This window comes from Strongylocentrotus purpuratus, unplaced genomic scaffold, assembly GCF_000002235.5.
Source record: "Strongylocentrotus purpuratus isolate Spur 01 unplaced genomic scaffold, Spur_5.0 spur5_scaffold_2, whole genome shotgun sequence".
Lineage (NCBI taxonomy): Eukaryota > Metazoa > Echinodermata > Echinoidea > Camarodonta > Strongylocentrotidae > Strongylocentrotus > Strongylocentrotus purpuratus.
The window spans coordinates 1,781,650-1,808,973 of NW_022145605.1; the positions used below are offsets into that span (position 1 = coordinate 1,781,650).

Below are 27,324 nucleotides of genomic sequence, written 5' to 3' on the forward strand. Positions count from 1 at the left end.
GGTCATCTGTCTTCAGCCTTAAAAAGAAAACCAAATAAATATATTTTCAGATAGAAGGAACAGGTCTAGGGCATGCTTGTGTAATGATCTACTTTCATCTTGATGACTGAGGCCATTACAAACATTTGAAGAAAAAAATGCACCACAGACTTGTTGTTTTGGCTGTTAAGCTGTCTTGGAGCTAATCTTAGACAACCTTGGGCCATCACTTGCTTGTACACTAAGAGTGAAAGCAGGTCATTGCCATTCTTGACAAAAGCTCAGGACTGTTCAAAGACAAGGCCTGTAGTCGTCCATTCACCACCATTCATTCACCTAATGGACAGGCTGTAAAGCTGGGATAGATTGAAAGAAGCTATGAAACAAAAGAAAACCCTATAATTTACTTGAAAGAGAATAACTGTATCTGGAACAATGTTCAATCCCTTACAATCTGTCTGCACCCCATCTCTTATATGAGCCATCCTGAAGAAACAAATACCACAACCATCTTTTATGAACAAGTATGCCCTACAATATAGGTCATTGCCATCTTGACCACTGTCCTCAAGATCTTGACCAGACCTGCAATGGCCTTAACCTACGAACGATGTTGACCTGATATACTTTACAATGTTTGTGCTTTACTTTCTGAGAGGTAAATGTCTCTATAGTACTCCATCTCTAAGCTCATGTCAACGAATAATGGCAGAGACAACATGTTTATCATGATGTCCTGTAATATATCTATCTATCTTCTCCCGGTTCAGAGGTTAATTGCAACATCTCTCCATTTCACTCTATCTTCTGCCATTCTGTCGCACTCTTGCAGTTTTAGTCCACTCCAGTTCTTGACATTCTCTTCCCCAGTTGATAAAGTTTTACTTCTGATTTTTTCCTTCATTCTTCCATAATACCTACCACCATGATGGATAAGAAAATTGAATAAGTGACAAAATATTTTTGCTGAAAAATGTCAAAGACCAGTACCAAACAACAATTCAAAGAAAAGTAGAACATCACATAGAAGATACATGTGGCAACCATCAAAATGCCTAGACAGTCAAGTTGAGAGAAAGAGAATTGTTGAAAAGAAACAACAGAACCAGGTTAAAGGTAATACAAAGTTTTGGGAAATTTTGAAAATTGGGTGGATAGTGAATCTTTACAATTTTGATATATTTGGATGCCCCTGTGGATGTATAATAAGCACTAAAAAAATTATCTCCTAAAACACTTCTGTTTTCAAGAAAAATTGAATATAAACATTTACCGGTGCTCCCGATAAATTTTGATAAATTTCAAATAGCGCCTATGGCCGTACAATGGTAGCTTCGACCATGAAAATTTCAGAATATGTAGTTGTGATATATAATTTCCAAACGGGAATAGCTAATTGGTCGATTTTAGTCAAGAAACATTGTTTCATAGCTAAATTAATATCTTGAACTTGAGAGGGAGCTATACAACATAAAGAGTTTATTATTTATAATTTCATAAATTCAGACTCGATTTCAACCGCGACAACGATCAATGAATATTGTAGGAACGCATATGCTTTTAATATTTTAATTTGAACCAAATTCATGACCCCATACCAAAACTTTGTAATACCTTTAAGGGAACAACTTCAAGTAACATTGTTCCATTGGCAGAGCTAATATGAACAGGGAAAAGGAGAGGGTACACATGCAATAGTAAGCCTTTGCCATGATTAAAAGTGAACAGTCTACGAAGAGAGATAAGTATTGCATATGCTGGAAGGAAAAGGCAAGTAATGGCAAGGTTTAACCTATTTGGTTACTAAGTGTGTTGGAATCAGGTGGAGGGTGGGTGTAGAAGCATTACCAGAACAAATTAATATTAAATCCTTAGCCATCAGTCCATATTTAAAGCCAGGGTAAACAGAAATCAAGCAGGAAATTAAAGCTTTGCTTGAATAAATATCACCACTGAACATTGAATGATCTCCTTCTCTATGCCATTACGCTACCACTGTCAAACAGAGATTGATGAAAACAAAACTTCCAAATTTACAGCAAATCTCACTAGTTAATGATGAAATGTCTCCCTACAGCCATCAATACATCGCTAGTGTTTCAGACCAATGAAAGAAGTGAACAAACCAAGATGAAAGGGGATATTCTTCTGAGGGAAAGGAGAGAATCTTACCAGTTGATAAAGGAGCTCTTTCCCGCTGAGTGATTGCCAATCAGGAGAACGTTGATCTTCTTCCGAGGTGCAAGCAGTCGTAGGCCAAGCTTCTTGCTGATCGTATTCAGTCCTGCACAAAGATAAGAAAAATACAGAACGTCAACTTCAATGGGGGCTACAAAGTATATTAACTTGAAAGCTGCATTGTTTCATATCAGTTCTTGTTTGTCATAATTGTTGGTATCATTAGAACCACATTATCCAAGCACTGTCAGAATTGTCATTTTTGTAATATTCATGGTACTCCTACAATTATTGCTCCATGGTGAATCTGTAAAATTGGACACCTAGCTCCTCCAATCCTGGAATGAACACTGTATAGTCCTATCTCCTCATTCCCTGCCGCAAACCTGATCGAAATGCTACAGTGATCACGACCAAAGCCAGTAACCTATAGAATTTACCATCAAAGGGGAAAGATGTTGTTTTGACAATTTTATGGATGATTTATGTCATAAACCAACTATAACCCATATAATCAAATCAAACTGACCCTAAGCATGCTACATATATGGTAAGTAAGAACAGGTTAAGTTGTTGTTTGTCCAAGTAAGTTTGTTCATATACAGGCCCAAGCTGATCAATAAATCTACTTGCCCTTGGCCAGTGTCTATTTCTAGCAGCCATATTCTTTAGACCTGTCAACAACTGAACACCCTGGACAATAGGAACACTCCTCTGACCATGCTCTGACCATCTCAGTCTGGTCAATGTACCAAGGTGAAATGAAGATTGATTGTGGATGAGCAATTGTCTTTGAGGGAATGGCGAAGTAAACAAGAATACATTTCTTCTCCTGTCGTTGACCACAATTGTAGTCCATGGCTACCAAAGCATACATCTGTCTCTTTCCTCATCAATCATCCAACCATGGGCTTCAGTATGATAGTAAGACAGGACGAGGACAAACAAATGTACATACATGTACAAGCCACTATAGTATAGGCCTCTATCAAGTGGTGTGCTAGTATTGCATGGCTAATGAAATATTACCCGTGAAATAGTATCTGCCTCTTGTAATATATGTAGGTGAAGATGAGGGTGCTCTGAAAGGCTGTTGCTCTGAGAGGAACAACCTTTCAAGGCATAATCTCTACACTGAAGGCTCACAACTCTGGACCCTAAACATTTTGAAATCTAAAAGTCCATTCATACAACACAGGAAATTTCAGAACAGAACCCCCCCCCCCCTCCTAACAAAGAGCAAGTGTGAAGCTCTGCTTTAAACAGAGCCTGAAACAAATCTACCACTACTCTAACAAAGTCTCTGAAATGCCAGAATTGTACGAAATGACTAACTTTTCCAACTATCACAAGCTATTTTTTTTGTTGGTACTAGTTAGAAGAAAATGCCCTTTTACTTGCTTTTAACATTGAATAGTCAAGTACTTCAAAATTATTTGAATTATTTCATCACTTGAAACAAAAATTCCTCAGTGATTTACAAACACAAATACTTTGTTTTTTGTTGGTCATTATTTACAATACATTTGAAAATGCATTGTATCCCTTTCTGCACTGTAGCCTCACAGTATCAGTAGCTATCCTCATGCAAATCATATGTTAAAACCACAGTACGGAGGAGCAACACACAGCTACAGCTTTTCCATGAATGCAGGTTTTATCTGTACACCAGCCCCAGCAAAATGGCCTCTGCATAGCTAGCTTCCTATACGTGTACACATACACGCTAGCTAGCTAGCATACACACGTGGAAAGGATCCAATCCAGTTCCACCCAACTCCTGCCGCCTTTCTCCCTAACAATTAGAATTGACCTCATTCAGGTGAACCTCAGGTCAACAAGATGATGACGCAGATTGGGGGGGGGGATGTAGAGAATAGAAGGCCTAAATTGCGCTAACGGAAAGGCACAATTGTGAGTGTACACACTCCATGGGGTCAAGGCCTTTACAGTGAGAACACACGCGCCATTTACTCTACAAAAAGGGAACGAGTAACAAACCAAAGAAATTTCTTCTCTCTTGCCAGTGTTCTATTTTCTTTTTAAGTTACTTATTTTCTCAGCTTTTAATAATGACTCATTAATCTTGTAGGTGGGTCGATCTCTCAATGGGTAGAGTTCTTGGCTTGCCAACAAATTCTTCTGCGAACTTGACCTCATTTCTGAGAAGGTAGTGTTAGCAAACAGATGCCATATTTCATACTATTGACAATAAAACTGGTTTTTGAGGGCAGTTGGTTGGAATAAATAAATTGAAGCACAACTTTGTTTCTGTGGATAGGACTATGTGAAGCCCCAGGCAAATCATTTATCATGGAAAAACTGGTAAGAAGCTTCTAGGTTTGGGTGAATGAGTGTCTAATTATTTAACCTGCTTACATTTTCAAGCAAACATATGTAAGCTAAATTAACAATGCAACCCAAAATCATTGGTTTTCTCAGTCTGGTGTTTTGGCGGAAGTTGCTAAACAACTACTGGTAAACCCAAACCAAAAAATTACCGCTGGAATCGTTTTGGTTTAAAAGCCGACACAAATTTCACTGGTGATTCCCCTTTGCTTCCATGCTAACTCAATGCAGGGCAGCGACAATTCGTAAAAAAAAAAAAAATTATCAAACACAGAGAGTTTCTTATGGGTTTTTCCAGTAGTGTAAATGGCATTACAAACAAAAAACTAATGGTTTTTCAAAATGGCTTTAAAGGGATCCGGTAACTTTGTCTCAGATTCTGAAACAAAATTCTGGATTTAGCTCATGATGCAATGATATTTATAAACCTGTAGGTCAGTCAGGAACCCCATGACTTTTACCAGCCGATCGCCTGTCTAATTATCAAGATATTTATGATTGGAATTACACATTTTGAAAACCGTTCGCCTGACGGTTTTCATAACACTACAGTCTATTGGGGAAAACGAGTATGGTAAAACCGGTCACTCAAAGATTTTTACTTTTTGGAGGCACTTCTTGATCATTTTGAAGCGCGATTTTTGTAGGGCTTCAATATTACACCATATCACAGACACTAATGACATGTAGGGCCGTGTATCTCAGATTTAACAATGTTAAACGATCCCTTTAAGGTTGTGTAAATGGGCCTACAATTGCCTTTACTTCACCTTTATACCCACTTCCTTCCAGCTTTCGGATACAAACAAACGTCCTTTCGTACCCTATAGTGCCCCTACTTACAGTGGAATTGCCGGATCTTCCAATTCTAATTTCCTGTTGATTATATGAAGAAAGTTAGCGGAAGAAATGAATGGTTCGAGGAGAAGGAACCCTTATTAACCTAGATCTGCACAACGAAACACAGCCGAGAGACGTACAACGGCGGAACGGAGCCTAGCGGCCGTTGACATTGCACATGCCTGAACGTAAGTGAAACCGGCGCTGTTGAACTCTAGTGTACGTAAACCCAACGAGACAGACGAGAGCACAATGGGACAATGGAATGGCTTACCGATGAAGAGTTACATTCACCGAGGATCAATGACATCATGTTCCTATTCAAGGGCAATGACTTTCTGAACTTGCATGACATCTGGCATTCAACAACATGATACGCACCCGGTATTTAGAGTAAAGACTTTTTAATTGACTTGAAGAGAAATTTCACGAATCCTTGACTTAGCTCAAAAGGAGGGTTCGGAGATAATGACGCACATATGATGTAGGTATCCATGTGGATAGCTTTGAAAGATCGAGAATAATGACATTTTATCTCTTTGACATTTCCCCACATGCTTGGGGATTTCGCTTGAGTGCTGTGCAGTGAGCATGATTTGAATAACATGCATGCTAGGAGTCATTCAACTCATTCCAAGTTCATAAGAGAATCCTTGCTGGATTGATGTTGGATGGATTAGTGGGTAGGCCGGTCTTCAACCTTTTCCAAGACAAATCTATTCCGGTGTTTGTACTGATAGGAGAGCAACAATATCAACATGCTATTTCGATTGGAAATCTACATGGATGTATAACCAGCACTGTCTTTTTTTTAATACTCCAATGATTATGCATCCCATTGAAATGCACCCATAACCAATCTCAAATATGCATCTTTCAAAATACCAAATCAGTGAAAACCAAGCTATTCAAAATGACTACCGATTCTTTATCCGAGCCATTGAAAGGTCCATATTTCCTGCTGGTATGACCATCAATTACAATCTAAGGATTTTCTCGATGCATTTGATCTCGCGCCACGTCATGTGGACAAAGAACTGACCAGCACAAAGGAATTGGATCTACACTTTTCAAATATTAAAGCCTGTATAGTTTGAGCACAATTTAGATTACTTACTTTGCTACAATACCTATGTATGCAAATAGTCACACATCGTAGAATGCATGATTGCAAATGGAGCCACTATAGCTGACTATATATGGATGTATGTACTGTATGTACCAGTAATCAGAATGGGTTGCAGTAGGTTTCAATATTGGTCATTAAATTTTCTTATCCAAGGGAAAAAATAGTAACAGATCAAATATTTACAATGTTGTCAAGATGAACCATTTCTGGTTGCTAAGAGCCTGTACACTCACCGTGGGGTATATTTGCTATATCATTTCATGAAAATTGATAGGTATTTTTATGAGAACGTGAAATAACAGTAGGAAAAAATCAATCCGAACGGTACATGCACAAAGGGTTCGCTGATTATCACAAACATTTCGGTAGGATTTTCTGAGAATTCGGGGAAACCTCAAAATACTAAATATTTAGGAATTGCAGACTTGGTATAACTGCAATGGTTGAGGCTCACTTATTTAGGCGTAATCTTTAGAAGAATTTCAGTTAACAGAAAAAAATCTGAATGAGTCTTTTAATACAGTAGGTTACCTTTAATGACAAGAGAATCAAAAGACTAGTATTCCAATGCTCTTTCCTTGCCCCCCCCCCCCCAAAAAAAAAAAAAAAAATCATTCTTGTGTACTAAGGAGATTATTGTTTGTTTGTTATACAGAACAAACAGGAAACCATTTCAGAAACCATTACAGAACAAACAGGAAATGCTTGAACAGATAAGTATTATAATGTAAATGTGAACAAATATTGTATAGTTTCCAAATTATTTGTTGAAACATCAAAGTTATAAAATATATGAAAACTAACCAAGAAACACATGTAAAGGAAATAGGAACGGAAGAGAAAGAGAGAAATGAAAGAGCAAAATTAGAAGAAAACAAGGAAATATTACTTCCAAGAAAGGTAAAAAGGGATGGTACCATATTCTCACAGAAACACAAAAACAGAATAAAAAATGAAAGGGTACTCTATGCATACAGTTGTAGATGAAGCATAACCTACCCAAGAACAAAGAAACAATAAATGAGGGTGTATACAACAAAAATTAATAAGACAAAAACAAAGAGCTGGAAGCATAAAGTGGCACAAGAGTAAAAAAGGAAGAAAGAAAAATAAGGAAAGGCTACAAATTTCAAAAGGAGAAAAGAAAACTACAAAATGACATCACTCACACTGTATATACTTGCCTACAGTATATCCTACCCTATCAAGTATGTACAGTCATAAGTTGTGTAACAGGCAATTTGTTGAAAAGGGACCAAAAAATGGTAGCAAATTGAATTTTCTCTGCTCCATCCTCTTTTCTGTCCTGCTCCTCTGTTGTATCCATTTCTTATGTTTCAAAATGACAGGTGTATCCAGATAAGTTTGTGATGAACCAACATTTTGTGGGAGAAATCCTTCACAAGTACAAATGTACATGTATGAATAAAACAGTATGACTGGAACAGCCTATTCAGTGAAGAGCTGTAGCAAGTGCAAAGCAAACTGCACAGACTATGCCTATTGCGAACGGCAAATAAAACTCTCAAGCAGCCAACGACCCGGCTTACGAAAGCTACATTATGGAAAAGATAACACAATAATGCATACAATTTGTGCATATGCCATTAAATCTATACATACCAACACTCCATACAATGGAAGATACACCAATCACAGTATCACGCCATCACAGAAATGTGAAAAGTCAAGTTCACTGGAAACAAATTCAAGGTTTATTCCACGGAACGGAACGGCGTACGCCCGCAATGTCAATCCATCAACCCCCATGTGCCTCTAATGGCGAGAGTTGGGCCTCTGCCAAAAAACCTTTGGTCAGTCAGTCAGCCAGCGTTGGCCTGTACTATCCTCCCTCCATCCACATGTCACGCCATTCATCAGGATAGAAAGAGAGAGGGTACGCAACGGGTGACAGTGCGGGCCAAGGGTGGTATGTACACATCACTACACGTACAACTAAAAATATTGATGGTGCATAAAGCCTACGGACATCTCTACTCTACACCTCTCCGTTGCTCGAACCATCTCTCAATGCCATTGGCAGTTATGAGAGCGGATAACCTTTCCATATGCCCTTTTCTCTGCCAGCTTCTCTGTATATCGTGCTCTAGCATTGCTCCGTATTATACATAGGACACTGCAGCAGGCCTATGTAACACGCTGCACGGTGAATACCAACATCATATAGGCCTATCTGCATGCTAGTAATGGAGGATATCAGCAGTACAAAGTAACTTTCTCACCGAAGAGGATCCTGTTTGACAATGATTTTTTTTCTTCAATCCCACAGGAAATTAACTTCATGAAATCGACATTATCCTTTCTGAGAATTGGCAGGGGTCTTTGATAATAAGAGCAAATCAATTTTTAGAAGATGATTCAATTTGGTTTGGAGCGGTGGAAGGACTCATCCTGCTAAGTTATTATTGCCCAAGAGGCAAGAGCCTTGTACATGTAAGGTGGTTGTAAGGTTGCCACAAAGTGATGTACCATAATAAAATTACCTAATGTCACTCCCTTCAATGTAACTATTTCATTGCCACAAAACCCATACAATGTCCAAATGATCAGATATTGGTATATTATGAAGAAAACTAGTCTTTCATAGAATTTTTATTTCATTCTTTAACCCCCCCCCCCCCCCACCTCAAAAACACAAACAAACCTACGCTTCAGATTCAGATTTACAATATATCTCCTTGTTGAACTATATTTTAGTTTGCTCACAAACACTACACAGAAAAAATATAAACAAATAATTGTGCTTAGTGAAAAATAAATAGAAAAGGAAAGACGCAAAAAGAAAATAGAATGATGAAAAACTCATACTAGTAGATTATTAACCCTCCAAGGAATAAGAATAGCTGGAAAATCTAAGGCAGGTGGCTTACTGTAATAACTTGATTTATCATCATTGGCAGAAAATATTGTCCTTTTCACCCCTGACATATATTATGGCAATGCTGTTCTAAAAGGGCTTGCTAAACTAAAGGCAGCTTAATGTATAAATGTTCCTCCTCTACAGCCAAGGTGTTATCATTTACATGTATATGGTTACAAAGTGAAAACAAATAATTAAAAAAACACTTATCATACACATGAGAGCAGTTTTAGTGGAAGGAAATAGAAATCTAAAATTGATACTTACCGGTACTTCAAATCTTGACTGGGAACAAATATATTAAACTGTATCTCCAAAGTGTATTCAAATAAAGCTAAATATATCTCCCTAGTAGTGAGACTGTGCGTGGGTAATACAAGCACAACTGCTCACTTTCCTTCTACACTTCTACATGCAGTGTATTACAGAGTACTGTTAGAATCGACTGTTCCGCAACAAGGATGAATTCATGAACCCACCATTTGACGTCATAGGATTGTTCTAAAAAGTGTGCCCACTCATTCAATCTCGTACCTCTTCTGCTGAGGCCTCCACAGCAAAAGGGTCCACTGCAAAAGGGTAACTCAGAAATATAGTACTAAATGTGCCTGGCCTGCAAATTATTCATTCCTCTACCATGTAGTGCTCTGCTCGATAGTGTTTCTCACTCACAAGCATCCAATCCAACAAACATTTTATAAAGAAGACTGCTGGCTGTAAAACCAAAGAGTCTGCTCAACTTAACTATTCCTGTTAATCAATGCAATCCATGTTCCTTGAAAATGGCTTCCCTGAATGAATTTCCTTTTTCTTACTTCTCACTTGAGTGACATTTCTCAAAGCACTTCAGACACACAAACATGACAAATATTCAGCTCACCTAGACTACTCTGACAGACTTTGTTTTTCACTGTCTTCCTCCTCATATTTTAATCTACTATTATCTGCAACAACACCCAATAGAAAGGAGTGAAAAGGGGAGTTGAGGACCTTACAGGCTGTAGATGGTATGCTTTGATCAATATTATTCTAGTGAAACTAAAAAATAACTTTTGCTTGCACAATTATTAATTTATTCATTGTGGAATGAGATACTCTTCTTTGCTTTATTTCATGATACAACTGTTAAAAGTCTGAAATGATAGACTAAGTGCATGTTACACACCCTGAGCATTGGCTAAGTATGATGTCATACTTCGATCCAAGTGGTCTGAGCTTGGAACAATACGTCTGGACCTCTCACTGACCCTACCCCTCTCTCCGTCAACAGACAAACAAAGGATGGTCCTTTTCAGTTCCTTCTTCTTGATTCTTATCTCTTAACCGGTTTGGGCTTTTCTAGGAACCAAGAGCTTTTAGAAGATAAATCAATAAGTAAAAGCATACTTTATCTCCAGTAATATACTCTTCTTTTGCTCATGTGGGGCAAGGTTTATTGAATGTCTCTTCTTTGATCTTTTTATAAAAATCAATGATTCTATAAGCATGAGCAAATGAGCAAGTGAGCATATGACTCCTGCCATCATCCGCTCATATTGAATTAAAACCGATACATAATGATCCACTGCATCCACACAGAATGCTAAATTTTGAAAGATTCTTCAAATCATTTCCCCCCTCCAGCCAATCTAAAATCAAAACTCATTCAGCCGACTTACTGCATGAAGTATTTTTTCACTATTTAAATTATTCTTTTGTTAAGCATATTGAACATTAAACACATTATGAAGTATCATAAGCTTTACCTTTCTTCTCGACTACCCCTTAAGAAAATAAGTTATGTGGAGTTGGAGCTTTATGAATATTCTATATCATTATGAACTTTTTGTAAATATTATGTTAGAACACTTCCCGTAGGCTACATGAATGGAGGAAGCTACCCCCACATCTCACTGTATCTACTATCAAGCTCCATTTCCTAAGCCCCCACACTAATTATAATAGATGAACATATAGATTGCAGCAATAATGGATGTCATCACACAGACCTTCATGATAGGATAACCTCTCAGTGGTTCAGGCATGCTATTTTGATTACAATCAACATTGTTTAGTCTAAAAGGCCCCCTGGCTGATAAGGAAATCTTCCACTATGCTGATGTATGAAAAGTCCAATGCAGAATTGTGTATTCTTGCATGTATCAAATTGATTAATTGCGAACAGAAAGTTTATTTCGCACCAATGCTACAAATTCTTTAGAGTTTATGATCACTATGCTAGCATTCAGTCATAGGCTTACATCCGTGCAACGACACAAGAAGAGGACTTCTCAGAAAAAAGCCTTTCAATTCTAGAACTAGTATCTCACTTGAAATTTGAAATCTACCACTATATCAATATAATCAGTCCCACTTGTACATATCTGTGTTTGCTTTCAAGTAGGATATCATAACTGAAAAGAGAGATGCATGCATTCTAAATGCTCCTTTGCATTTCATAAGGTAAGAAAAGTGCCACATCTGGGCGTTGAATCAAATAAAAAAATCAAATTCATTAAAATGACATGCATGAAGAATGAACCATGTCCAATATCTTGACATTTCTTTTCCAGACAAAGAAAATCAAAGAAAGTCATATTTTTTTTCTCACTTAAATATGTTTCTCTTTTGCCTGACTAAGATTAACATGTCAAGACATATTATGGCATTGTGGTATAGTTCATGGGAGAGATTCAAAAAGTTTAATTGTGAATCTTTTCTTGGAATGATTGTCTAAACCGCAGCTCTGCAGAATGAGCCAACCTCAGAGTTTCAAGCCTGACATACCAAATGAAAGCAGCAGCATGTAGGTTGTGTAAATCTCTCTCTCAACTTTTCACCCCTTGTTTGGTTTTTTTCTCCCTGTATGCAACCAAATCACTTTTATTATATACCGAGTCTGGGCCACAATCCCACAGAGAATTTCAGGTTGAAGTGTTGCATGCAGTGTTACAGACAAGGAAATAAATCGACCCCAATTTGAATTAAACAACTCGCACCCTAAAAAAGGATCAGACACAGACACATGTGCCCTAAAGCTTCAAAAGTATATGATCTACCCAACACAATTTTTATATGCTTTGGTATGTACACATTTAAGCCCCATTCTATAAACTAAGTCTGCAAAAAGGTTAGCCTGATAAAAGGGAATTTCTTATCAACTTAGTTTAATGTAGTAGCAGAGCCCACAAAAATGCACAGCCTGGCTCTCGAGATTATGCAGATCTTTGATAATGATGACGGTGGTAACAATGATGATGGTGATAATGATAACAAAGAGGAGGCATGACAAAAACAAAGAAATATTGAATACAAAGAGTTTACATCTTCACCTCAATCTCCACTTCATGCCGTGACCCAATATTGATTGTATGCAGCCTCACTCTTGAATCAAATACTTGTTTTGCCTCAAAGCATACAGCATGAGGCTGATGACATCACGGTGTGGTTTGGTGCTAATGCCATAAAGCAGGTATATTCAGAAACCTTCTACGGAGCTTCATCTCATCCGGAATTCTGAGAAACGTCAGTCAGTGACCCACTCACTGCACAAGCCTAGTGCTGCAGTAAGGTTAGGATATTATAAACAGCTTCTGAAGACACTGCCTATGACCCAATGAAATAATGTAAAGTGGGGCAGCCAGCCACAGGTCTCTTTGTTCACTTTGGCTGTGCCATGCTACTAGGGAGATTATTCTACGAATTTGAAGGTTAAAAACAAATGACTCAGGAGGCATTGAACTTGAAAATCTATATCAATAATGTTATATAGCCAAATAAAGAGATGGATCTATCTATCAATTATGCAAAACTAACTTAAAGGCATTTCCTTTTCCTACAACAAAGGATTAGTTGTCAATGTTAGAACAAAATATTACTACAATCCATTAGGTCTAATGATTTAGTTACAGGTATGGATTTAAAGTCAAATATACATGTAGGTAGGTGAGAAAATTACATAAACCACAGAAAATAATATAATAGCTTATTTTGACATCCGCCAGACAGAAAGTAAATTATGTTCAACTAGAATGATTTGATGATTCACACCCTTCTCACAGTGTGACTTCCAAAATAAATTGCAAACAAATCAATGTTTCCATGATTATCACAAAGTACATTTCAAGATGATAATACTAAAGCTAATTTTCATCTCCTCAATATTCCAATGAAAGGGTAAAATGCAAAAAGAATCTAAGAAAATAATCTCTACAACTGTAGATATAGCATGTGTAACTTATGGCCTGAAGAGTAGATAGGCCTACACATGTAGCTCCCTCTATAAACAGACCTTTATCTGACCCTCTCTGTCCTTATCAAGTAGTGGACATGGCTTAGGGGGGTTGGTTCCCATGAGAGAGGGAGGCTCAGGTCATCTGATTTGGAGCAGAAGGAATCATATTACCCCCCAGCCCAAACACACTTGTCCTCATCAGGTCACAAGGCTAGTCTGTGCTCCAGACAGAACTCTCAAGCTCAATATCACTTCCAATACACTCTCTTATCAAGGCACTCCAAATTATTTTTATAATTTATACAGTCTAAAGATGAGGCTATATATCAAGAGGCAAACTGAATTTTGGTGGGAGGGGAGGGCAGGGGGATTATGTGGGAGCAGAGAGGAACTCTGCCTTAGAAAGCTCACAAGAGCTCTTGTTTGACTAAGTTTTTTTATTAATAATTATTAAGAGGAAATTGTACATTTTCACTAGAAATTTGAAAAGGTCTCTTGTGAATGTACCAGGAAAATATTAATAGCCCTGCAGTTGACGAAAAACAAAATCATAATTTCCACTTATAAATCTAATGTGATATGCTGATTGGCAGCCCATTTCAAAATTCATAACCATGTACAAATAGGCACGAGGCATGGCATTTTTAGTCAAGTCTTTATTTCAGTTTCATTTCTATTTTAAAACGGCCACATAAAGCAGGTCTTGATCCTAGACAATTCACAAAATGTCCAGTCACTTCCTTCAATGCTCCACAACAAAGCGGGGGTTACAGTTATATGGATTGCATGACTGACTGACTATAGCTTGCTTGACCAGACAGCTTAAGAGCTTCCTAGAGCAAACACTCCTATCAGTTATATGCAAATGAGTTTTGTTTTATTGGGTGTGAATGGGCTGGGAGAGATGTGTGGAGACTCCTATTGAAATCTGGGTAGTCATGTACACAAAGGTCTTTCTATTTCGATTGTCCCTATGTCACTCAGCTAACAGACAGTAACCATTGTTCTGTAGGACATCAAAGGATGCACAAAAGGGAACTCATGATCAATGGGAAATATCCAATAAGTTATAACGAAAAGCTTAATGCAAAACATCCAAACTTGAAGGTATATACATGTACATAGTCATAGATGACACCAAGATAGAGGATGAGGAGGATATGGTAGAAGATAAAAGAAATAATTAGAAGATAGGACAGATAGATAAAAAGCAAAAAAAAAAAAAAAGGAGTGAGGACTACAATTGTGTGCCTCCAAGATATGTGTACACAAGTGACACATGAATTAAAAAAAAGAAGATTGATATCCATAATCTGCCTTGGATAGATAAACTAGCATTCAGTTTTTTAATCAATAGACCAAGATGTTTGATTCGCCTGTATTCAATATTAACACTGCAAACATTAAACCATTGCAACTGGTAATTTAGCTGCTAAATGCAAGACCTTTCCGAGTTTTCCATTGAAATTAGATTATTTAACACCCAACACCACGTTTCTTGTCACCATGTAAAGTATCTGCTATAGCTAACAAAATAGCACTACCCCTCTAGAAGGTACTGTCGCCTGGAGTAACCACCAGATTATGTATTACCTATTATCATGCAAATGAGGATAGAACCTAGATGTCCTTCAAGAGCCAGACACAGTCAATACGAGTCTGGGGAGGGAGGGAGAGGTCCCTGGCTCCTCACATTCATGTTGTGTGAGAATGAGGAGGCTTATCCAACCCAGACACAATAGGAGAGAGAGAGGGGGCCTACAGGTTGCTAACAACCCCTCTCACTTACATCTATACATGACCAGTTGAGATCAGTGACGAAAGGAGAGAGAGGGGGGTGGGGTTGTTGGGAACTATGTAGCAGATTGAGAGACAAGAGTCGCAAGACCTCTTTTTAACTGGGTTTACAGGCTTGTTTGCTTAAGAAAATGCATAAGGAAATAGGTGCTACATGTAGAAGTAAAGAAAATGGGGGCAAAACGCTCTCCTCAATCAATTATTCATCAACACTAACCTGGATTTTCTCTGTGAGTCACAAGCAAGAAATGAAACAACTGCTCAGAAAAATTAGAGCACAGATCATGACTAGTAACATTAGAAATATGAATATTTCATGTGTCAAATTAACCTCATTACATCCCAATTCTAGGCCGAATCTTTGTGAATTTATGATGGTGTTGAAGCCAGGTGCTAAGCGCAAAAAAATTGTTAAGAGCTACATAGTCACTGGATGAAATAGTTTACTTTTACCATTACATATCTACTTTATTCAATCTCTTGTTCCATTTATCATTTTTCAAATCATGCAAAAGTGAAGTATGAATAGATGGGTCTTTCTAATTTTAACCAATCATCTCTCAAACTAATCATTGTAAATTGATTTCCTCTTGATCATATAACACAATGGAGAATATGAGTTCCTGAAATGATGATACTCCTGTATCAGAAAAATCTGAATAAACAGGCTCAAGAAAGAAAGATTTATTTTTTATTTTTAGGGGGGGGGGGTAGAATTTGATTTAAGTCAAAGAGGGAGGAAGAAGGAAATTGCGATAAAAATCACAGACTGCAAATTACCATACTAAAAAGATTCTAAAGGTATGAAATATAATTCCAATAATTCTCCAATGAGGATGATTTCATGTCTCTGAAATATATATTTTTAGTGAGGGAGGAGTGATTGATCCTTTTTCAAACAACAACATCTGGATTCTGAAGGAATAAAAGATCACATCCCAACGTTCAGAAGATCAACAACTGGCAAACCGTCTTCATTTTTCAATTATTGATCCACTCAAATGCCACACCCATGTCTTCCCCACAACCAACGGAAAGAAAGAGAAAGGGAAAAGGAAAAACAAAAGGAGGGAAAGCAAAAGAAGAGAAGAAACAAGAGAAGGAGAACAGGAAAAAGAGAAGAGAAGCAACAGAAGAAGGGTAGAATGAACACAAGGAGAGAAGAAGAGAAGAGAAGAGTGGACAGGAGAATGAGAGAAGGAACAAGAAAAGGGTAGAAGTAACAAAAGAGAAGGAGAAATGGAATAGGAGAGGAAAGAAGAAACAGGAGAGGAGGAGAAATGGAATAGGAGAGGAAAGAAGAAACAGGAGAGGAGAAATGGAATAGGAGAGGAAAGAAGAATCAAGAGAGAAGGAGGAAAGGAACAATAGAAGGAAATCAGGGGAGATAAATTGAACGCAATTAAACCAGAAATCTGTAGCATTGAATGCGAGGCTATCTATGTACTATTTTAGAAACATAAAGAGAAGAGACAAGAGAAAGAACAGGAGGAATGGAATGAGGGGACATAAATCAAACTAAATTAAACTCTATAGCATTGAATGCAAGGATGTTTCTCAATCATTTTATCTCTCCTGCAATGCTCAATGATATGTACAAGGGTACGGTGATCTAGTTCCTAACTTGTCCATTGCTTCCATGATGTCCTGCAGTGAGACCTTGCTGTCATTATAAAGATTTCACATTTCTGACATGTTTTCTCTCTCAGGTGGAAGGGGTGTGGTAATCCAAAAGAGTGCATGCAACTGAATATTTCACATCTGCCTCTGAAAAATTGATTGTTTCATCACAAATATTCAAACTTCCTTTTGACAGTTATTTGCGCATTGGTTACAAAATTAAGAGAAAAAAGGTTTGCAACACACGAACAGAAAAAGTAGGAAATAATATACCGCATCGGTACATCCAATTGCAGTCAAACTATTTTCTTGAAAACAAAAGTCCGTTTCAAGCTGACAAGAATTGTGCACAACACAGTTATTTTTCATTATTGTGAAACAAGAGGCAAGTAAGAAATAGGCAGCAAGAAATAAAGGCTAACCATCTTTTTACAGGTGCACTCCCACTCCCAGTCAAATCATTTACATAGTCCACAAACATTTGTTTCATTCCCAAACACACCACACCTATGAAACCATTCTAGAAATAATTAACATTTGAATGACAACATTGTTCTTCTTCCAAAGAATGATATGTATGATATTGATGATCATGAACTCGGGAAGTGCAAATCCAAGGTATTCTAATTCAATGGTCAATACATTACTTTAACAAAAATATATATCAGTAACTCAATTTACCTGCTTGAATTGGATTGCCAGAGGTCTAAATCTCTCCAAAGCTCGACATTCTACAGCCTATATCTGGTGTAAATCACACATCGAAGCATTCTTCCTTTCAGAAGCAGGCAAACCTCCTGTATAAGCAACTCATTTCCTCATATTTGTGAACAAGCCCCTTCTTTTCAGCCATGTCCTCCCACAGTGCACCATTCAGTCCAAATTTGTCCCATATCCTCACTGTGCTTAGTACTACCTAGCTGCATAATTGAGAATGGCGCGAAAGCAACGGTTGGGCTGGTGATATCGGAAGATACGTCCGCCCTCGTCTGCATAGCTCTACCTATCTTCCTGGATCTGAATACGCTCTGCCACGCAATATGTGTGCAGACTCAGGGTTCTAAGGGAACATGAAATGCATTATGTGGTATGAATGTTACATAACAATGCATTGTATGTGTATTTTTCACACACACGCATTCAATAGTGCATGTTACATTCATGCATGCATACACAGCATGTCTGGTTTGAAAAGATAGTCTGACCCTGTGTAGCCTTGTCTTGTCTAGCCAGCCCAAGTAGAATGATCAGTTTGCATGGTCAGTTTGCCTGGTCAGTCTCATTGCTTGACCATTCCCTCAATGCTTACTGAGCCAGCCATGCTTGCTGCCAGCGCCATTTTAGATAGCTGATGGTGGCAAGGCGCGAAGCCGAAGTGGGGGCAGGAACGTGAGTGGTCAGTTGGTCAGATATGAATATTCATGAATAATTGATGGATCTAAATCCAGCCTTGCTCTCCACCGCAATCGTTTCTTACTCTGACATCTTCGCAATGTCTGGGGCTATCTGAAGAAAGTTAGTTCATTATCTTCTTTTTTTCCAGTATTTATCCACTGTTTTATGGCCTGGGAATTTTACCACATCAATGGTATTATCAGCATTAGATCTTACAGGTATAATGGGATCCCTAGAGAATTGTGGTAGAGGAATTCAAATGAATCTTAGTGTCATCTTGTGTATTCAGGTCAATCTAATGTCTTTTAATAGGCATCAAAAGTAGTGAGTCATTTTCAACCCATAACAGACATGAAACAAAGTCATTTACGGATGAACATTTAACATGAAAAATGTGTAAGGGTATCTAATTCTTACTGCCAAACAAAATCAACTTAAACAGCACCTGACTAATAACAGTGTAGTGCTTAGAAACTTTGTATTAAGCACTATATAAATGTTGCTATTACTTATATCATATTTAATTACCCTGGTATTTAATCCATCAGACATGTTCAGACATGTCTAGCCATGACACATCAAACTAAACAAAAATGTTAAAAATAACAATCGAAACTTAACCAATTTTTTGATGGTTAAAAAAAAAAGAGGGGGAAGCTCCTGAGCCGAGCATAGTATTATATCTGTTTATAAATACAAGTGCAGCAAACTATATGCTTATCACATTTCATTTTGCTATGTGCAGCAATTTAATGATTAATCTGCCATGTCTGAATGGTCCCGACAGGTTAGTACAAAACTTGTAATATTCCTGATGCATCAAATATATTACACAGGTGAAACATCCATGTTTAGGCCTTGTTTCTGACACCCGAGAAAAAGTGTGAACCCTTTTACAACCCATTAGGGAGGACAGATATCCAGGTGAGAGAGACATCCAAGATGCCAGGGGCTTCTGGATTAATATAGTAAATCTTGCTTGAAGATAGGAGTATGGATCTTGGAGGTTATCATACATACAATTACAAAGCAGCAAGACAAAAGTGGAACCTTGCTAAAAATTTAGATCACGTAATGTCTGCATTTTGAAGGCTAAGCATGTATAGTCTATTCTCATGAATACCCCTCCCAGTGATATAAATATAATTTGCCACAATTTATAATACGAAAGGTTGCAAAATACAAATACACATAATGCCTAATCATTTATTCAACAAATTCATGGACTTTTGTATGACTGCTATTTCTTCTTCATATATCTGCACAGCTAGCCACAGTATAATTGCAAATTGAATACTTTATATTTCATCCCAAACTACTCAAACTATGTCAAAATGTGAAAAGGGAGTTGGTGCAAAGGACCCATATTACTTTACTCTGAGGAAAGCAAAATAAATGTGAAGCTTAGCTGAATATCCCGAGATTCTGAAATATGGGGCAAAGCATTGGCTTGCCAGTATTGAATGAAAAGCCCTTATTCTATCTGTCCAGACCAAACTGGGAATAATATGTGGAACTAAAATGATTTTGTTCAATATGAAATTAAACAAGTGCTGTTTTTTCTTGGACGGGGAATAGATGAAGGGAGGTGTTTGGTGTTCCTGAAGAAAAGAAAAGAAAAAAAAAATCATAATTTCAATTGCTTTCATATATCTTGGTTTCTATGCATGAGTAATATCCATAAATTGACTGGAAAATCTTATGGAAACAGGCCTTCAAGATCAAGCAGCCTGGCATGTTTTGATGCCTTGCACGACTGATCTAGCATTAAAAATAACTGATCAAAAGAAATGGGAGAAAGCAAAATAACCATGTCATACTGATGTCATTCCTATTTATAGAATGGTATGCCGGTCTGGATTAGTACTGTCTCCTGTATCAGCCTCATTTGCATCTACCTATTACCACACCTACATAACCACTCATGGTTGCAATCATACTTTGGTAAATGGCAAGTGCTATTCCCACTGTCCCACAGAGTTATGTCACAATGCTGTAGACATAATATTTCCCACACATTATGTATGCTGTCTCTATCAGTATCACATATCACTACAGATACGGTTAACAAGAATTATCCACACATTGTTTATATCAAGAAAAACATGCATGAGGGAATCAAACGGGCTCCACAATACTTTTGTTCTACTTTTGTTCAAATTAAAATTTGTAAGGGCTGTTTGCAAGTAATTTTGAATATAGGATTTCAGTGTTAAAATTGAGGCATTGGAAATATACCAATGCTCTCTCCCTTTACCAAGCCTCACGTACCAGACAGCACACTGCATATTTCTGGCACTCCCAGGCTACGGTAGTCATGGGAACAGTCTCATTCTCTTTCCCTTTGCTTAGCCTCAACAGACAGACTAAAAGCAGTATATATATATGGTACCTCCCTCCCATGGCACTACCAAACCTTTAAAAAAAAAGTACACTACCGGTATATTCATGGCAATGATGAGAAGGTGGGAGGGGGCTATGGAAACGGACCTATTATCTCTCCCTTTACATAGCCCCACCAGCCAGACAGTACTGTATGCATGTATGACCATGGTTTGGTATGGCACTCTTTGGCCAGCCAGGCTTAGGTCAGTTGATAACCGGTCAGCCAGCCTTGAGGTGTCTGGAGTGCTGGCCTGGACACTAGACATTTATAGTCTGCATCATCAGACTCCCAATAACTGTTTCCATAATCAATAACCCCAAAGATCAATGCTAAGATATTGAAAATGCTGACCTACGTGCATAAACTGGTTACAAAATATATTCAGCAGCAACTTTTTTGTGCTTGAATAGTGACATAACAGAGGCCACAGCAGAGCGTGCCTACATGTACATTATATTGATATATAAACTACACAATATGATTGAAAACGGCTTATCATAAGCTAGCGTTTGCTCTACATAGCGAAAAGTAGATCACTGCAGAATTATAACCCCCTCGCCTACCTCCTTCGGGAGAAAAATATTGTCTAACCAAAGTCATTTCAATTTGTAGCCCACCATTCAGTTTTGAGTTGCTCCACCAACACAATCAATGTAAAACTCAATAATAAATTGAAGTCTAGAAGTTATAAAGAGCCTTAGTTTTGCTAAGAAATCTTGACTTTTCTGTCTGTTAACCAAGGCGGGGTTTCATAAAACTGTCGTAAGTACAAGTTCACCTACAACCCATTGAAGTGTGTGTATTGAATGTAACAAATTTTAAATGGGATGCCAGGGAAGTTGTACTTATGACGGTTCCGTGAAGCGAAGCCCTGAAATGTAACAATCCAACACTCATCATTCCAATCATTCTAGTGTTGCCCTTGAAGAAAGAACTTGTCCAGACACAAGATTTTAAATTCATGAAAGACGATGCCTTGTTGCAGGTAGAAATGACATATTGGAACTGGAATGTAGGCACTTATCCAATGAACAAGGTTATAATATAAACAGATAAGGTCTTGATAAACACCTAATGTTGTGAAGCCCAAATAGACTGGAGCAATTTTGTATGCAAAATCTTATGAATCTTTCAAAAAGCCATGTTAACGTATGTATAAACAGCAAATATTTATGGTACTAGGTCAAAATTAATGCCTATTTCCCATAATCTGTCTCTGTATATGGAACAGTAACATATTTTTCAAGTATCTGAATACGAACACACTCCACCCTCCCAATCCTACAAGCATTTCATTTTTGTTCTTTATGTAACTTTCTTACCTCCAGCAATCGTCACATTGCAGCTCTGCACATGAAGCTCAATGAATTTTCTTCAAGTGTGTAACTCTATCAGTCTTCTGCATGGTGAATATTGATTGAGGAGAGAATAGCTGTAGTAGTAGGCAACTGCTAATAAACTTTGCTGGAGAGCTAGGAGCTTCCAAAAGCCATGCTTCACACCTGCTCTTACTAGTGCTGGCTCACAGTATCACTGATGAGCACAGGCAGGCGGGTGACACAGGTCTACTTTGCAGAGTGAGTGATGCAACTGAATGGACAGAGACCGGTGTGTGAAATGGGATGATGGGGGTGGTGTGAAGTGGTATGGAAGGGAGCATTCACAAGTCAACATTCTTAGATCCACATGTATGTAACACATTCATGTTGGCTGTAGGGAATCATTATACATTCAGGCCTCCTCACATTCTCATTGTATTGTGGGGGTGTGTAATGTATGCCTACCCATCTTCAACCTGTCTGTGAATAATTGAATACCTAATTACTTTGAAACTTATTCAACTGTTTAAATCATCACTGCACACCACATTCTCATCTGTCTCTCTGTGTCTGTCTCTGTCTTTCTCTCATTTTAACCGACTCACTCCATCCATTGATATTCTAATTAACAAAAACCTAATTACTGTTTGTACAAGCTAAACTTTTTATATTATCGTTGGATTCTAGCTATTTCTATTTACCTTAATTCAGTTCTTATCTACTTTCTTCCTAGTTATCTACAACAAAACTATCATAACATAATCTGTTTACAGAACCATCTCAATGAAAAAAATTTGAGAGAAAATATTTTTTTTCCTAGTATCATTTTTCTGAATGTGTTCCTTCTCAACACGCAATTTAATAGATGTTCATCATCTAAATTCGATCCGTCTCATTAATGGCAAAAACATATTAGAGTGTTCCTCAAGTTGTACAATGCATGCTAACAGACAATAGACCCGAATTCATGACGGCTGTTAGAAATGGCAACGGCCCCATTTCTGTAACATCAAAGAGTGATTCCTCTTACAGAACATATTTATCTGGAACAATATTATCTTGAACTTCAATTTCTCAAACCCTGCTATCGATCTGATCTGAATCAGGAAGAGATCGAGGCACACTGTGGCAGTCATCTCATAATATATAGTTCATAATGTCAAGGCCATGTGCACAGCATGCTCCAATCAGCATGACAATAAAACAATGTTTATATTGGGTGTTATTCCAGATTTCTGTTTTGTTCAATGCCAAGATCGCAAACACCAGGGGGTGGTTGAGCTCTGTGATATGTTATCTTACACATGTTAAGCCCACGAGGACTCACTTTCTATTTTCATGTTAATGATGGACATATGCCAAACAGCCCCTGTAATGCGAGTTCATCAAAATAATAAGTGTACATGACAGTATCTGAGATTCCATATTGTCTTGAAGTCTCATCTTGTACATTGAAACAAGGAAACAATTTTTAGGAACTTCAATGAATTCCATCTCAATCGCCATGGTAATGATCGTCTAAGATGGATGAAACAGATTGAAATGTTTATCATAGAAGGGGGTCATAGGTATCTATGGAAGCAGTAAAACTCATATCACCGGGACAGCAATTTCCAAATTTTCAGAGGCTCCCATATATGTAGTCAAACTGCTGTCTCTTTACTCCAAATACACTGCTATCAATTCATCTCTTTAGAACGATAGCCGGTCTATGGATAGAAGTCATCTTGCTTACATGGGTGTAGGCTATTTCTGTCAAGCCTCATGCAAGCTGTTATGCAGCTTCAAAAGAAACTTTGGTTTGAAGGTAAATGTATATCATAAAATTTGAATAAATGTGATTCATTACAAGTTTTGCTGTTTCTCATTGTCATTATCATTTATTAATCTTGGTTACAAAAGTTGCTTCGGAATAATGGCAGTTGCGATGAAGAATGATACCCTTGAGTTTTGATTTAATTAGAGATACACAAAGATTTTAAAAGCCTTGGTTTATTAAAACCAGCCAAACATGATATCAATTTCAAATCCTGATTTTGACAAGACTGTTTAAAAATAATATAAAATTTAGTCTAAATAATTATGAATTTCTTTCCTGATTAAAATGACATGAACAAAAATGTTTCTCAACATTATCCTAATAATGTATCATTCTCAATTATCAATCATATTCCTCTTTTCACAGGCTGTACTAAATGCTTGATGTAACCTCATTCATTAGATGCATGCACTCTTTCTTCCCATTGAAACCTTTCAACCCTTTGAAACCTTTCAACGTGACCTTTTTTACACATGTGAAAGTCATTTTAGAAAGTGCAAATGGATTCTGAAGTGTTGATGGAAGCGATACTGCACTTGTACATCATGCCCGGCTCCAAATGTGGAAAATAAGGACTGTGTATTGCACAAAATGCAAAGGTTTACACTCAAGGATAATATTTTAGTTCTAGGAAGACATTGTAAAAAAGCTGCTTCTTTGGTATATATGTCACAAAAACTCTCTCCTTCAAAAACTAAAATAGACATCCAACACGACCTTCCATGCTTCTTTTGAATATTCCCACACAATATTGTTCGACTGGAATGTTAATGAGATGCTTCAAGAAGCAAGGCCTGCCTTCCTGCACCTTTCATGTTAATACAGATGCAGAAAACCAAAGACCGAAACAGAACAAATACAATCAAACTAGGATCACAAATCAATCAAATAAGCTGACAATATACAATGATGAAATAATCAATAGATTCCACACATACCTCAAAATGAGATGTAACATATGTAGGGCAAACATTACCGCTCCTTGCTTCTTCACCAATGCATACATGTGTATAGCAGTCTCCGAGCTAGCTTTCCATGTGATAATGTACATGTATGTGTAGTGCACATGTACATGTGTACAGTGCATGCAATTGTCGCCACAAAGTTAGAGCCATCTCATTTGAGCACATACATTTTGCACAGTATGTAGAGAACAGCATTTGAGGTGGACAAGTAACTGCGCCATCACGAACGAAGACCCTCTGGTGAGATACACAAGCAATACGTTGAAATGTTTTCTTCATCTGACTCACTGAATACACTGTATGTCAATAAAAAATTGAGCAAGCTGACAAAAAAATACTTGTGCTATGCACTCGGTGAACTTTGTTCCCTTTCTATTATCCTCCACAAACTATCCACACAAATGAAAAAGAAATAAAGATGCACGAACAATCCGGCTTCCATCATCGTTGCTCCGTCATCGTGTAGAGGTCACTTGAAGGTCATCTTGGACCGTTATCTACGAGCTGGAGAGGGAGCACATGAACCATGCATACGGAAGACTGATCGACCACAGATCCTGTATTCATATAACCAATCGCATTGCGCACTTTGCTTCTGTTAGCGTTGGAACTGCGTCACTAGCGGTTGACTCACGATCATTCCACAGAATCTACTCTTTTACGATTCTCGGAACCAGTGGGCGAGAAGCACCCCTAGCCCTCTCTCATTCTTAATAAATACAAAAAGGGTGGAAATAACAACTTGTACACGGCGTGCCACTGGGGTTAAACCCAAGCACTCTCTACGCTCTCAGAATTCATTTCCTTTCTAAAATGAAACATAATGAAAGCTGCTTTCGAAATTGCCTCCCGACCTTTTGACCCCGGGTGATATGATAAGTATTTCTCTCTACCGGCCTGACAATGGGATATCACTCATTTAATTTGGTATCGTGCAGACACTGGTTTTGTGGTATAAACATTATCAGTTTGACAAATTCAAAGAAGACATGAAGAGGACAGACGGGAAGAGCCCCCATAGAGGGTGAACAGTACGATGTTAATGGGCGGGGTGGCGTACTTTAGATTGAACTTGTTGCTACATGAGGGAATTTTTTTGTGGTGGTTTGGATAACGGTATAAACCGGTCTTGTCTAGACACATTGAATAAATTCTTCACTGTTCCATTTCTATTCTTACTTTCTTCAAATATATTTCTCAAAAAGTGTTAAAATTACTAAAAATAAATATACATGCAGCCTTTATATGTAGATACTATTATCATTATTATTAAGCAGCTGCCCTCAAGGCTCAAAGATGGTTTAGAATGGAGAAACAAAACAAAAAGAAAATTGATGAACATATCATTTGGCACTTTTCAAGGTTTGTCCATGTTAGAACAATAGACCAAAAGTATACATGATGCATGTGTCCAATATACTTACTGTCTTAAAATGATGATATAAACCATAATAAAACAATAAGTTAAGACCAAACATCTTTACTTCTCAAAGTTGAAAATGAAATTCCCTCACCAAACTGAACATGTCAGAGACACCTAGATAATGTAATATGATGAGGGTTGAAGAGATCATGCAGTGTCTAAATGAAGATGACCTCAAGTGGCACTTAACAAGATAATCTAGCCGTGGTGACTACAGCTATTCTAATGCTACAAATATGTAGGAAATTTTATCAAGGAGTGAATTACAATGATCAATTTGACTTCCCTGGGGGTGGTTTCACAAAGATCAAAATAGACTCAAGTTGGACTTGAACTATGGCAGGCCATTCATGCCACTGGTTGCTCTCACCATTGGTCTCTGAATTATGATATTTAGATACTATTTTTTCCTTCAATAATGAACTATCAAAAAATGTAAGTTCTAAAGGTTTGTGACCACGATTTGTACGCCCCTTGAGAAACCAATGCCAGGAATGGTTAGAGGAACTAGTGGCATGAACGACCTGCCATAATTCAAGTCCAACTAAAGTTGATCTTAGTCTTTGTGAAACACTGCCCAGGGAAGTCAAATTGATCATTGTAATTCACTCCTTGATGAAATTTCCAGGTCATAATCTGATAAATAGTCAGGTTCACATAACAGTCCGTCCGTTAACTTTTTTAGGTTGTGGTTTTAAACTGAAGTTATCTTGTAGTTAGGGACCATGGGGTTGATTTCGTGCTTTTTAATCTCAAATTTACAAACCACGACAGATCTTAAGGTTAGCGCTTAATAAATACGAGCAGCAAGGGGGTATCTCACACGAAGTATGCCATGCAGATGTAACTATATTTGAGGTTACGCCAGCTTCCAGTTAAAATGAGTGCTTTCCCCGGCATGTGGTTAACTGCAGATACTTATTGTTTCGGTCCCGTGCGAACCATTTACGTAGTGAGTGGATCATTGTTTTGCAAAAATTTAAAATTTAAAAATACAATGATTGTAGCGTGTCAACTTAGCTGATGTGGTA

General features: G+C 37.6%; 1 protein-coding gene across 1 annotated transcript in view; it reads right to left on the reverse strand.

Annotated features, from left to right (window-relative positions):
* The window catches only part of LOC587455 (EH domain-containing protein 1), a 66,213-nt gene that overhangs the window by 22,026 nt on the left and 16,863 nt on the right, over nt 1-27,324 (reverse strand). The window contains exon 2 of the mRNA XM_030992514.1: nt 2,152-2,263. Within this exon, the coding sequence (XP_030848374.1) occupies nt 2,152-2,263 (112 nt within the window). The remainder of the gene's footprint in view (nt 1-2,151; nt 2,264-27,324) is intronic.